General features: G+C 41.5%; 1 protein-coding gene and 1 long non-coding RNA gene across 2 annotated transcripts; both read right to left on the reverse strand.

Annotated features, from left to right (window-relative positions):
* Window positions 1-1,009: 1,009 nt before the first annotated feature.
* LOC142932581 (uncharacterized) lies at window positions 1,010-4,940 on the reverse strand. Its single transcript, XR_012947499.1, has 3 exons — window positions 4,546-4,940; window positions 4,081-4,234; window positions 1,010-1,260 (listed from the first exon to the last, which is right to left on the reverse strand). It is a non-coding gene; the product is annotated as an uncharacterized LOC142932581 (long non-coding RNA).
* A 1,528-nt stretch (window positions 4,941-6,468) lies between these two features.
* Window positions 6,469-10,718, reverse strand: LOC142933118 (uncharacterized). The gene is given in 8 exon segments (XM_076077265.1): window positions 6,469-6,548; window positions 7,561-7,576; window positions 8,348-9,215; window positions 9,217-9,321; window positions 9,323-9,574; window positions 9,669-9,784; window positions 9,830-10,020; window positions 10,127-10,718. Coding segments are annotated over 8 exon segments (2,220 nt in total).
* Between the last annotated feature and the right edge of the window lie 1,983 nt (window positions 10,719-12,701).

The following is a 12,701-nucleotide window of genomic DNA, read 5'->3' on the forward strand; positions in this document are numbered from 1 at the left end:
GAATGTTGTATTTGTAAGTTACAGTATCTTAATGGCGTAATTTACATATTACCAGTATTCTGCTGTTAAAATAAAATATCACTATCTTAAAATACACCCATTTTTAAGCTTCAACAATAACTGTGGGGAGACAGCAAACAATACATTTTTAACAATTTATTCTTAATTGTTGAACAGTAGCAAGGATAACATTATTCCTGTGCTTGCGAGTATACCATGGCTTCAACAAACAATGCACTAGGAATTTTGTTTTCTTTTGATAACCCAATGACAATTATCTTCTTCTGAAATGTGCATAACTGACAAGAGCTGTAATCTCTAAACATTTACAATCACAAAACGATGGATATTAATATCCAAAAACACTCTTTAAAGGCCATGTTATTATAAGAGCCTCACCTCCATCTGGTTATTCTGCCAGTCAAATGCAGTGAAGTCCCTCATGAAGGATTTGACGCGTTGGTTCATATCTGATGTCTTGCGCTTTACTGGTCTTCCACTTTCCATTGCAACATTTGAAACCGTGGCGATAACAAAAACACAAAAATATGAGGCCTTTTCTTCTGCCAATTTTAGATATGTTCTGTTATTGAAAAGGCACCATTTGGTAAATATATTACACACATTATTCTTGCATAAAACACATTTTAAAAAACTTTGAATACACAAAACCAAATGCAAAAATGGTGCCAAACTAATTCATTCCCCTGAAATCCACCGATCTTACTAAACATTAAGAGTGTAGAGGAATTGCCACAGTAAGAAGGGGCCAATAAACCAAGTGCTGTGACAGTTAACATGTACTCTACAGGAGGAATTTGAGGTAGACAGCTTAAAAAGTAACTCTAGCTGTCTCTCAACTTTTAAGTATTAAATCTCTTTTTGAGAGCTTTTGTGCATTTACTTCTGGGTAGATATAATACACAAATATCACACAAAAAAGTATTACATCTCCATGAAAACCTTAATGCTAACTGCAAAAACAGTGTACTATACACATTAGTGCAGTTCATACTTAACAATTGGTATATTTTATAGAAATTGAACCAATCATATGCATCAGTGACAGTTCCATTTAAAACAATGATAGTAACATCTTAATAATACTGTTTCCCCTTTACATACAAAGAGAGCTCACCCTGTTCCACGGACGAACTGAGGTGACTTCACTGAGCAAAGTAGTCTGTGGCTCCTTGCCTCTTAGTGAGTCCATCACTATTCAGTCCATCAGCTCCACAGTGCAAAATGAATAGCAGATCCCTGAAAAAACAACAAAAACAATAGCAAATAAGAAATTAACTTCATTTGAGTGGATGAAGCAGGGATTAAGGAATATTATTTGACCTGTGGGAGATCAATGTCCCACATATATCTTTAGTGGTGTGAAGGCAATCTGGCATTCATGGGGTGGAGTCACCAGTGTGGGGACAGGTGTATATATTTTTTTGTTGTGGCGTGGGGGGGGGTTACATACACCTAGGTTACAGTCGGCCCTTTCCAGCAAACTGATGCCTGAACTGTATTATAAACAAGGTTTTGCTACCAGGCGAGCAATGTCCATTCCAACCACATCTACTGGCATAAAAACAGGAAGTCAGTGGTAAAGTAGTAAAGCCTGCATCTTGCTTGACTTGATTGGCTGCCTGTCAATTGTGACATTGAAAAGCAGTGCGACTCCGCACCTGGTGCTGAAAAGTTGAGAATATTTTATCTAAGGTGCACACGGTGTATGAAAGGAATGCAATGATTTTGCAGGTGACGCGTTTTAGCGACGCGTCTTGGTGTAGTCAGTGTGAAAATTGGAGGTTTAGTAAAACTCACATACTGTTGTGAGGAGGAACTCTGCTTTGTCTGTGTGCATGCCTGTTCTCTCACTGCCACCAGTTCATCAGTTCTAAGTTATCTAAATAATTAACTTCATTTGAGTGGATGAAGCAGGGATTAAGGAATATTATTTGACCTGTGGGAGATCAATGTCCCACATATATCTTTAGTGGTGTGAAGGCAATCTGGCATTCATGGGGTGGAGTCACCAGTGTGGGGACAGGTGTATATATTTTTTTGTTGTGGCGTGGGGGGGGGTTACATACACCTAGGTTACAGTCGGCCCTTTCCAGCAAACTGATGCCTGAACTGTATTATAAACAAGGTTTTGCTACCAGGCGAGCAATGTCCATTCCAACCACATCTACTGGCATAAAAACAGGAAGTCAGTGGTAAAGTAGTAAAGCCTGCATCTTGCTTGACTTGATTGGCTGCCTGTCAATTGTGACATTGAAAAGCAGTGCGACTCCGCACCTGGTGCTGAAAAGTTGAGAATATTTTATCTAAGGTGCACACGGTGTATGAAAGGAATGCAATGATTTTGCAGGTGACGCGTTTTAGCGACGCGTCTTGGTGTAGTCAGTGTGAAAATTGGAGGTTTAGTAAAACTCACATACTGTTGTGAGGAGGAACTCTGCTTTGTCTGTGTGCATGCCTGTTCTCTCACTGCCACCAGTTCATCAGTTCTAAGTTATCTAAATATTTTAAGTTGAAGTTCGCTCAAACAGACACACGGATAAAATAACACGGAAGAAAAAAACGAGGCCACATCATCTTTTATCTGTAGAGCTAAAATCAGTAAGCCACACTTGCTCTGGTTACTGATATGCTACATGTATATATGCAGATTTACAGTGCATATAAACCTGTTGACACAGTTAGCGCAGATGAGTTCAATAGTATATGGCATCAGAAAAAGCCACATTCTGACAGATTAACTTCCAGCGTGCAATAGTAATAAAACTCAATTCAGAGTTTATGAGTGTTATTTTACAGATTTCTTAAATTTTACTGTTGTTGGACAGAGTTTAACATATGTAATGGGCACTTAGTGGTGGTAATGTTTACGATTACTTACTTACATTCAATTGTTTGTTTTTGCTGTTGCATGCTGGGAAATCTAGCAGATACAATATAAAACTTTTAATCTTACACAATACTCCATTCAATTCTATGCCATTAGACAATATACATGTATATATATATACGTATATATTTAAAAAAAAATATCTATTCAAATTACTTTATAAAATCGGTCTAAATGATCAGATACAGTTCCTTTTTCCACGCTCATATGCAACAAAAAGTCTAATCTTTTATTCACAAATTATTTCTGTTCTGTGTGGAGCAAGGTTGTAATAGGTTTTAAATTAAGTATATTTTATATTAGTTTTGACTTTTCAATTTCATAGTTTTAGTTAGCATTCAGAGTATTTGCTGGTTTTAGCTTAGTTTCAGTTTGTCAGAAATGAATAGTTTTAGTTTTTGCATTTAGTTGTTATAGTTTGTTTTTGTTTGGGCTAGGTATAATGTCTCTACATACAAAATACATGGTAAAAAAAAACTGTATTTATGGCCATCATTTTGAAATCTTTTGATTTGGGAATAAACTTGTGTATTTTCAGAACCACACTCGGAAGAAAACCAACTGGCAATTTCAATCCTACCCCAGCTGGTCAACATCAGACCTGAATAGATCTGTTAAATGTAATTTGTTCTACTAAATCATATTGTTGTTAAATTCTAGACTGCATGTGAAAAACAAGAGGGATTTATTGTGAAAGCAATTTGCAGCATCCCGTGGAATGTTATGTCTGTTTAGTTGATGGAAATTCCTGTCGTCTCCTTTTTTATCTGAAGTGATATATTAGCAGTAAAAGTTTTACGTCCATTTTATATTATTTTTGTTGAATGCCAGATTGGGTTTATACCATTAATAGCCACATATTGGTCTTTTTTGTGACTAGAAGGGCAGAAAACTATCTATGCCTGCACACGGTTCAAAATATCCCATTTGAAATTGACATTGCATGACAATGACTATTTCTTCAGTGGAAATTAGTTCCATTGAAAACTGTCCAATGTGTGTTCTGGATATATTATTTAAAGTATCAAGGACACATTGAAAGCAGATTTAACTTTAACATTATCTAAGAGACTAATATTTCAAAACTTTGACAAATAAAAACCAAACCTTCATGGATAAATACCACAAGAGGGAACTCTTTAAAGGCCATGTTATTATAAGAGCCTCACCTCCATCTGGTTATTCTGCCAGTCAAATGCAGTGAAGTCCCTCATGAAGGATTTGACGCGTTGGTTCATATCTGATGTCTTGCGCTTTACTGGTCTTCCACTTTCCATTCTTTTCTTGACCTTGGCACTGCATTTGCTGGAGTCTGGATTTACCCTGACAAGGAACCCAATACAAATGAAAGTTAATATTTAGAACCACCAAGCTCATCAGTCTTTTCAGGGCATATCAACAAGGTCATACAACGATCAAACTCTTTTTAGATAATAATTGGGCAAACGGTTTTTACAGCAAAATCAAATAGATGCTGATTGTAAGAAGTCCTATTCTTGTATTGTCCGCAAATGCCACCTAAATGCAAGTACGGTGATTTTTACCTGGTCAAGGCTACAAGCAGACTTTAATGGAGAAATGCAGGTAATGCAAATGCAAAGAAACGTGATGTCCATAAGAATTTATAACAATACCTTTGTATACGTTGTGGCTGCTTCCACCTGATACTCAAGGGCCAGGGCAGTTGTGAAATCTGGCATGGGAGGTAAATATGTGATTACCACACGGCCTTCTATGGACAGCATCCACCTGTTCGCAGACATACATACAATAAACATGTGCTGTACATGATTTAAAAAGTCCAATCGTGGAAAGTGAGCATATTTGTTTAATCACTCTTATTATAAACTGTAAAACTTACAATCCGTGCCTCTCCACCAAGTCAGAGACGCAAACTTTGACAAGTTTCAGCCTGTTTTTTTCTGTAACAATGGCCTGAGTTTGGAGTTCCTCAAATATTTCAGGAACTTTCTTATCGAGGAGCGGTCTCAATCCATCCTATACAAACGGTTCCTTTGTAGGCTGAAAAGAGAACTAAGAGCAAAGCCGAACAAAGCAGAAATTTAGACTAATTTCCATGAGATTCTTCTAAACTAAATTTGACAAGATGTACACATAACCCCAAATAATATATATGAAAATGTACCGAGTAAGACAGACTTCTCTTGCAACAGGTAGAAAATGGGCACTTGGAATCTGTCAAGGTAACTTATCTGTACACTACTATCAACATCAGTAAACTCTTGGAAATCTGAGTTAAATTTTAAAATCCTTTCAAGGACAAATCCCAATTCGCTCGTCTTTTCCAGAAGTTGGTTTGTGCTTTGGACACAATTTTTATTTTCAATTCTTTACCATTCTGTAATGTGGTTGCGAGGACTTTCACAGATTCATGCTGCTCTTGTCTCCCTTCCTGTAAACAACAAACAAAACACACGTTAAGTACCAATCAAATGTATTGTGGTATTGACTAAATATATTCATTTATCCAGTGTTTTCCACTTTTAGAGGGTAAAGATGCTGCATCACGCATTCACATAAAGGGAGGTCACCTAATCTTTAGTCAAATAATCAAAACTCACTACAGGGACCTTTTTTATTTGAAAAAAAACACACCGTTGCTGAATTATATTAAATATAAAAATTCAAAGAAAATTCAAATGGCATGAGAGCTATTGTGCTTATACTACAGTGCACCATTTCAACATAATACAGTTTCAGAATAAGAGCATCTACTCCTGCCTGCCAGCACATGCAAGAGGAGAGGGAGACATGGGCCCTGAAGCTCTCCACATAGATTTTATATTCATGTGCTTAAAGGTCCTTCGCCCTATAGCCATATAACGGCAGGGAAAGCCCTGCCGTTATATGGCTGTTCAAGCCAATTGGCCTGTTCAAGCCAATTGTAAACAGCTAGCTAATATTAGTTCCATGTAGGTTAATGGCACACTTAGTTTCTTTAACAAATCAAACACAGTTAACCCAAACTTTACATTTAATAACGTTACAGCTTAACCACTTAACGATACTTACTTTTCCTCTGCCCCATCGCTAACACCTGTCTGCTCTAAGCGCATCTAAGTCACTCTATCTACACCTCAACACCCACACACTGACGTTAAAGTTACGCACTTTCGCGCCACTTCTGACGGAACAATGAATTAAATATAACAAAGATAGCTAGCTAGGCTTGACCAACCGAGTGTTTGCTAGCTCACAAATGCTAACATGAACTGACATGACATAACGCTCATCATGATGGCCAGAACATAATTTACCCAGGCAGTTAAAGAAGCTAGCTAACGTTAGCTATCCAATATCAGCTAGCAGAGTCATTCTTTCAACGTTAACCACTAGCTTAACTCAGTTATTCAGCTAACTAGCTGATAGCTAATGTTAGCCAGATGGCTAGATACTGTTGGCAAACTATTTTAAGAGATATAATGTTAACGTTACTCACTTAAATTTATCTTTACCGATATCCAACCAGCTCTGTGTCATCACAGTGTGTGCAGACGTTCGCTCCGTACCGCAGCGCCCGGAGCTCTCTCCCCCCATCAGCCGCACAGGCGGCAAGCGGGCGGGGAGCTCCGAGTGCTGCAGCACGGGGCGAAGAGTTTCACCGGGCGCCGCTGGACTGCACACACTACGTTACACACACTTACATTAAAATATGGGGCCACTGTTTTGGTAATATAACCAACGCCAACAACTCACCGCTAGTGTTGGAATGTCCTCCTCTGAGACGTCCATCTTCTTTGGCAGCCAGCAGTGAAAAGAGCAGCTTGACGGTTGCAAGTTGAAACATTTGAAATAGCTCAACCGTGATTGGTCAAGGCAGTCCACTGTTCCCGCTTTACCGAGTCTCAGGAGGATACACGTTTTATATTTGCGTTTATTTGGAAAGCAATAATTTGATTTCAAGTCCATTTTCAGATGACTTATTCATACATTAAATATTTAAAATTGTAGAAACTGAATTGTCAAAAAACACATTTTGCACTCAATAACACACTCATGTGTGGGCTGATCCATTGTCATACTACACGTGTGTCTGTTAAAAGGATACAGAAATGACATAAAATGTGTTAAAGTGCCCTTGACACAGCAGATGTGTGATGTATATTAATTCAGATTCATGTTTTTCTGCTGGATGGCACCATCCCTGAACATGTTCCAGTCTGTATTCCAAACAGTCCTGTAGAGCAGATATACTAGTTTCATCTAACAGTTGGGAGTGAGGCTGAGGGACAAAAGGGTGTGCTAGCTAGCTAATTTAGTGGTCTGATTAACAGTAAATTCATAAAATGTAGTCCCCCATGTTACTATTACTCATTTCAATAATAATAATACTTTTTATTTGTATAGTGCTTTAAAAGGTACTCAAAGACACTTTACATGCTAAAAACAGAAACAATAGAAGCAATTACAATATAAAGAAGATAGATAATATAACCGTATCGAACAGCACAAAAACATACATCACGAACTACACAGGTTAAGAGCAGATTTAAATCGATGAGTTTTAAGTGCAGTTTTGAAAGTGGCGATTGACGGAGAATGTCTGAGGTGCTGGGGGAGGGAGTTCCAGAGGGAGAGGGCAGCAATGGAGAAGGCCCTCTCCCCCGAGGTCCGGTGCTTGGACAGACTAGGGGGGGTAAGGAGGTTGGCGCGGCGTCATGTTGGGAGCGTGTCGATGCAGGAGGTCTGAAAGGAAAGGGTTCAGGGTTATGAAGGGCTTTGTATGTGATGAGAAGAATCTTGAACTGGATTCTTTTCTGTATGGAGAGCCAGTGGAGGTTTTGAAGGACTGGGGTGATGTGGTCTCTGGTGCGGGAGTGGGAGAGCAGACGTTCAGCTGAGTTCTGGATGTATTGTAGTTTGTTGATGATTCGGGTGAGCCGTACAGGATGCTGTTGCAGTAGTCCAGTCGAGAGGTGATGAAGGCGTGGATGAGTGTTTCAGCAGCTGTTGAGGAGAGGGAGGGCAGAGACGGGCGATGTTTTTGAGATGAAAGAATGCGTTTTATGGGATGTGATTGACGTGGCGTTAGAAGGAGAGGGTTTGATCAAAAGCAGGGACATCGATGCAGAGAGAGAAGTTTTGGTGGGATTTGTTTAGTGATTTGGGGCCGATGATGAGGATTTCAGATTTGTTGCTGTTGAATTTGAGAAAGTTGGCTGGCATCCAGGTTTTTATATCTGTGAGGCAGTTGGTGATGGTGGAGTGGGTGATGGGGTGATGGATTTGGTGGAGATTTAGAGCTGGGTGTCAGCATAGCAGTGGAAGTCGAGACCATGGTGGCGTATGATGTCGCCAAGGGGGAGCAGGTAATGAGTATGAGGATGAAGAGTAGGGGGCCGAGTACCGAACCTTGGGGGACACCTTGGCCAGGACAGAAAAATGCCGTGACCGGGTCGATTGGCCGCAGGTACTTCTGAGCGAGGCAGCAGAGCGAAGTGGCCGGACGGGGGTGTAGGGCTTGACCATGGGCTGGAGATAGGAAGAAGCTGTTCCTTTCACTGCCCTGTAGGCTAGCACCAGAGTCTTAAACTGGATGCAACCTCTTACAGGGAGCCAGTGTAGAGAATGGAGAAGGGAAGTTGTGTGGGAGAACTTGGGGCGATTGAACACCAGACGAGCTGCAGGTTTCTGGACAAGCTCCAGAGGTCTGATGGCCGACGCCGGGGCTCCGGCAAGTAGTGAGTTGCAGTAGTCCAGGTGGGAGATGACAAGAGCTTGGATGAGCACCTGCACCGTCTCATCAGTGAGGAAGGATCGAATCCTCCTGATGTTGTAGAGCAGGAATCTTCAGGAGCGTGTAACCGATGCAATGTTTGCTGAGAACGACAGTTGGTCATCTAGGGTCACACCCAGATTCCTCGCAGTCCAAGTTGGCGTCAACACGGTATCATCAATGGTGATGGACAGGTCTCGGTGAGGGCAACCCCTCCCCGGGAGGAACAGTAGCTCGGTTTTGTCCAGGTTGAGCTTCAGGTGGTGTGTCGCCATCCACTTTGAGATATCAGCCAAGCACGCAGCAATGCGTGCCTCCACTTGAGTGTCACCGGGGGGAAATGACAAGACCAGCTGGGTCTCATTGGCATAACAATGTTAAGATAAGTCATGAGAGCGAATAACAGAACCCAGAGATGTTGTGTAGAGCGACAAGAGAAGGGGGCCCAGAACTGAACCTTGTGGAACCCCCGTAGTCAGCATGCGTGGTTCCGACACGGCCCCCCTCCATGTCACCTGGTAGGATCAACCTGTCAAGTAGGATGCAAGCAGGGAGAGTGCAGAGCCTGAGGTTGGAGAGGAGGATCTGGTGGTTCACCGTGTCAAACGCCGCAGACAGGTCCAGGAGAATCAGGACAGAGGAGAGAGAATTCACCCTCGCGGCATGAAGCGACTGTCACCGCAAGGAGGGCTGTCTCTGTCGAGTGACCCACCTTGAACCCGGACTGGTGGGGGTCCAAGAGGCTGTTCTGGTGGAGATAGGAAGACAGTTGGTTAAAGACAGCACGTTCAAGTGTTTTGGATACAAAGGGTAAAAGAGAAACCGGTCTGAAGTTCTTGACATCAGAAGGGTCAAGTGATGGTTTCTTCAGAAGAGGGGTGACTCTGGCAGTCTTGAAAGCCGCGGGAAAGCATCCTAGCAGGCCGCTAGAAGGCTACCCAGCTTGTTAAGATGAATACCATCGTTCTTAAAAGAGGAAGAGCGGTCCCAAAACAGATTAAAATTGTCAATGAAGCCTACGTTGTGGGTCCTTGACTGGAGTCAAGTGTGGAGGCTGAGGACTCTGCTGAACCGCTGTGATCCACAGCCGAGTGTCGGAGTTGGACCACTGATGAAAGCAGACCGTCCACGGCTGTCTAAAAAGTGTAAAAGATTTAAAAAATCAATCTTATTCAACTCACACTGGTGGAGTCTGAGTTGACCAACTGTGTGATTCCCACATGAACGATCATTTGCCGAATGGTAGACGGGAGTGCATGCAGCAGGCGAGGCAATTTCAACAGGATGTCGGGAGCTGTCGCTCCGGGGAAACAGTGTGTGGCTGCGTTGAAGAAATGGATATTCCTGATTATGGAATCCACGACTATCAGTGCTGTCGGGGAGAAGAGGGGACGAGGAGACAACACAGCGCGTGTAATATGGAGGAGACGAAGATTTAATAAGTGGTGACGGAGTGGACAAGGAAGGACTGAGAAAACGGGGGACAGAAGCTCGCCGCGGTGCTGGTGTAAAGAGCGGTATGGAGCGGCGAGTCCTGGTGCGAGAGGAGGGCTGAGGAATGACTGGCATAGGGATCTCAGGGGACCCGGGGCCGTGGGTCCCGCGAGGCGGCAGGTCAGATGGTGTAGTCAGAGGAGGGAAGTCGTGGAGGGCAAGAATGTCATATTTATTCTCCAGCTGGACATTAAGTCCAGCTAATGGGGTGTAGGAAGTAATGGGGTGTAGGAGAGGGATGTCTCCCTTTCCGGCTGCTGCGAGCACAGACCAGGGACCAGGGCTCGTGATGGGATGGAGTGGAGCTGACCAGGGCTTTAGGCTTAGCTCCGAGCCGTAGCCAGGAAGCCTCAGGGATTTTGACCGGAGGAGGGGCCGCGTCAGCAGGACTGGAAGCGGTGGAATCACATGGTCGCTGGCTGTGTCGGTTTGTGCTGGACCGAAGATGATGGTGTCCATGAGCTTCTCAGCATCCTGGATCATGTAGAGTGTGGAAATTCTTCCTTCCAGCTCTGTGATTTTATCGATCAGGCGCGCGCAGCTGACACAATTGGATGGAGAGGTGAGTGGAGCCATAGTAGATGTGGTGGACAATTGGGCTCCAACCCGCAGCCCACAGCCTTGTCCAGGTATTAGCAACGTAGCTGATTCACAGACGGCCCCGTTTTCAGTTTGCTGATCACTCTGTATCTGCGGTCCCTGTAGCATTAGCTAGCTTCAAAGCCCAAAGCTAAAAACAAGCCGGTAGTAGCCCAGCAGGCTATCCGGTCTGGGGAATGCCAAACCTAAGAGGTATAGTACGTGTTGGCTGACATCGTGCTCCTAGTTCAATACACACGGATCAAAACAGCCAGGATCTCAAAAGTATAGCGCAAGAATGTGGCCAAAACTGGACACAAATGCCAATTTGTGGAAAAGGGGAGCGGAGAAACAGCTGTGAAATAACTGAAATACTCCTCATCACCTACAAAGCCCTCCACAACCTTGCCCCTTCATACCTTTCGGACCTCCTGTACCATCACATTCCCAACCGCAACCTCAGATCTGCTGACGCCAACCTCCTTACCCCCCCTACTCTGTCCAAGCATCGGACCTGGGGGGACAGGGCCTTCTCCGTTGCTGCCCCCTCCCTCTGGAACTCCCTGCCCCAACACCTCAGACATTCTTCGTCACTTGCCACTTTCAAAACTGCACTTAAAACTCACCTATTCAAATCTGCTTTTAACCTCTAAAGTCAGTCATGTATGTTTTCTTTCTTTCTTTTCATGTTTATTTTATTTTATTTATTTTTTCTTACTGTTATGTCGTATATTTTGTTCTTATTATAAATGCTTCTATTGTTTCTGTTTTTAACATGTAAAGTGTCTTTGAGTGCCTTTTAAAGCGCTATATAAATAAAATGTATTATTATTATTATTATTAAATAAATAAGTGTGGAATTACGAAATAAAATTCCACTGAAATAAATAAGTCATTTGAAAAACATGTATTTATTTATTGAACTATACTGACTATTTTAAATATTTATCATTCCATTTATTTAAATATACAGATATTTATTGCCTCAATTATTTATTTCAAGATTTTTTTCAGTGCCAAATTTATTTATTTCAGAGGCATTTTTTAAAATTTAATTTTTATATTGAATTAAATCCATTGCAATGCAGCTATCAGTTACTGTGATTTTTTTTACAGAATATTCTCAGTTATTGGGATTTTCTACAACATGTTGATTACTGTGACTTTCTACAGTACTATGATGGGTAATGTGATTTTCTACAGTAGCTTGTTGGTTATTGTGATTTTCTACAGTATTATGTTCGTTACCGTGATTTTCTACAGTACTATGTTTGTTATTGTGATTTTCTACAGTTCTATGTTCGTTATTGTGATTTTTTACACTACTATGTTTGTTACTGTGTTTTTTTTACAGTAGATTGTTAGTTACTGTGAGTTCTACAGTACTCTGTTCGTTACTGTGGTTTTTTACAGTACTATGTTCGTTACTGTGATTTTCTACAGTAGATTGTTAGTTACTGTGAGTTCTACAGTACTCTGTTTGTTACTGTGATTTTTTACAGTACTCTGTTCGTTACTGTGAAGTTCTACAGTAGATTGTTAGTTACTGTGAGTTCTACAGTACTATGTTCATTACTGTGATTTTCTACAGTAGATTGTTAGTTACTGTGAGTTCTACAGTACTCTGTTCATTACTGTGATTTTTTACAGTACTATGTTCATTACTGTGATTTTCTACAGTAGACTGTTAGTTACTGTGAGTTCTACAGTACTCTGTTCGTTACTGTGTTTTTTTACAGTAGATTGTTCGTTACTGTGATTTTTTACAGTACTTTGTCGGGTACTGTGGTTTTCTACAGTACCTTTTTGGTTACTGTGTTTTTATACAGTAAACGAGTTATTACTGTGATTTTCACAGTAAAACTTTGACTACAGTAATATTTGGTTGAATTCACAGTATTTTACTGGGAAATAGTATACAGTAAGTTACTGCTCACATACACAGTAAATTACTGTGGATTTCACAGCCGTTTTTTACAG

This window comes from Anarhichas minor, unplaced genomic scaffold, assembly GCF_050575085.1.
Source record: "Anarhichas minor isolate MPS153535 unplaced genomic scaffold, ASM5057508v1 ptg000058l, whole genome shotgun sequence".
Taxonomy (NCBI): Eukaryota; Metazoa; Chordata; class Actinopteri; order Perciformes; family Anarhichadidae; genus Anarhichas; species Anarhichas minor.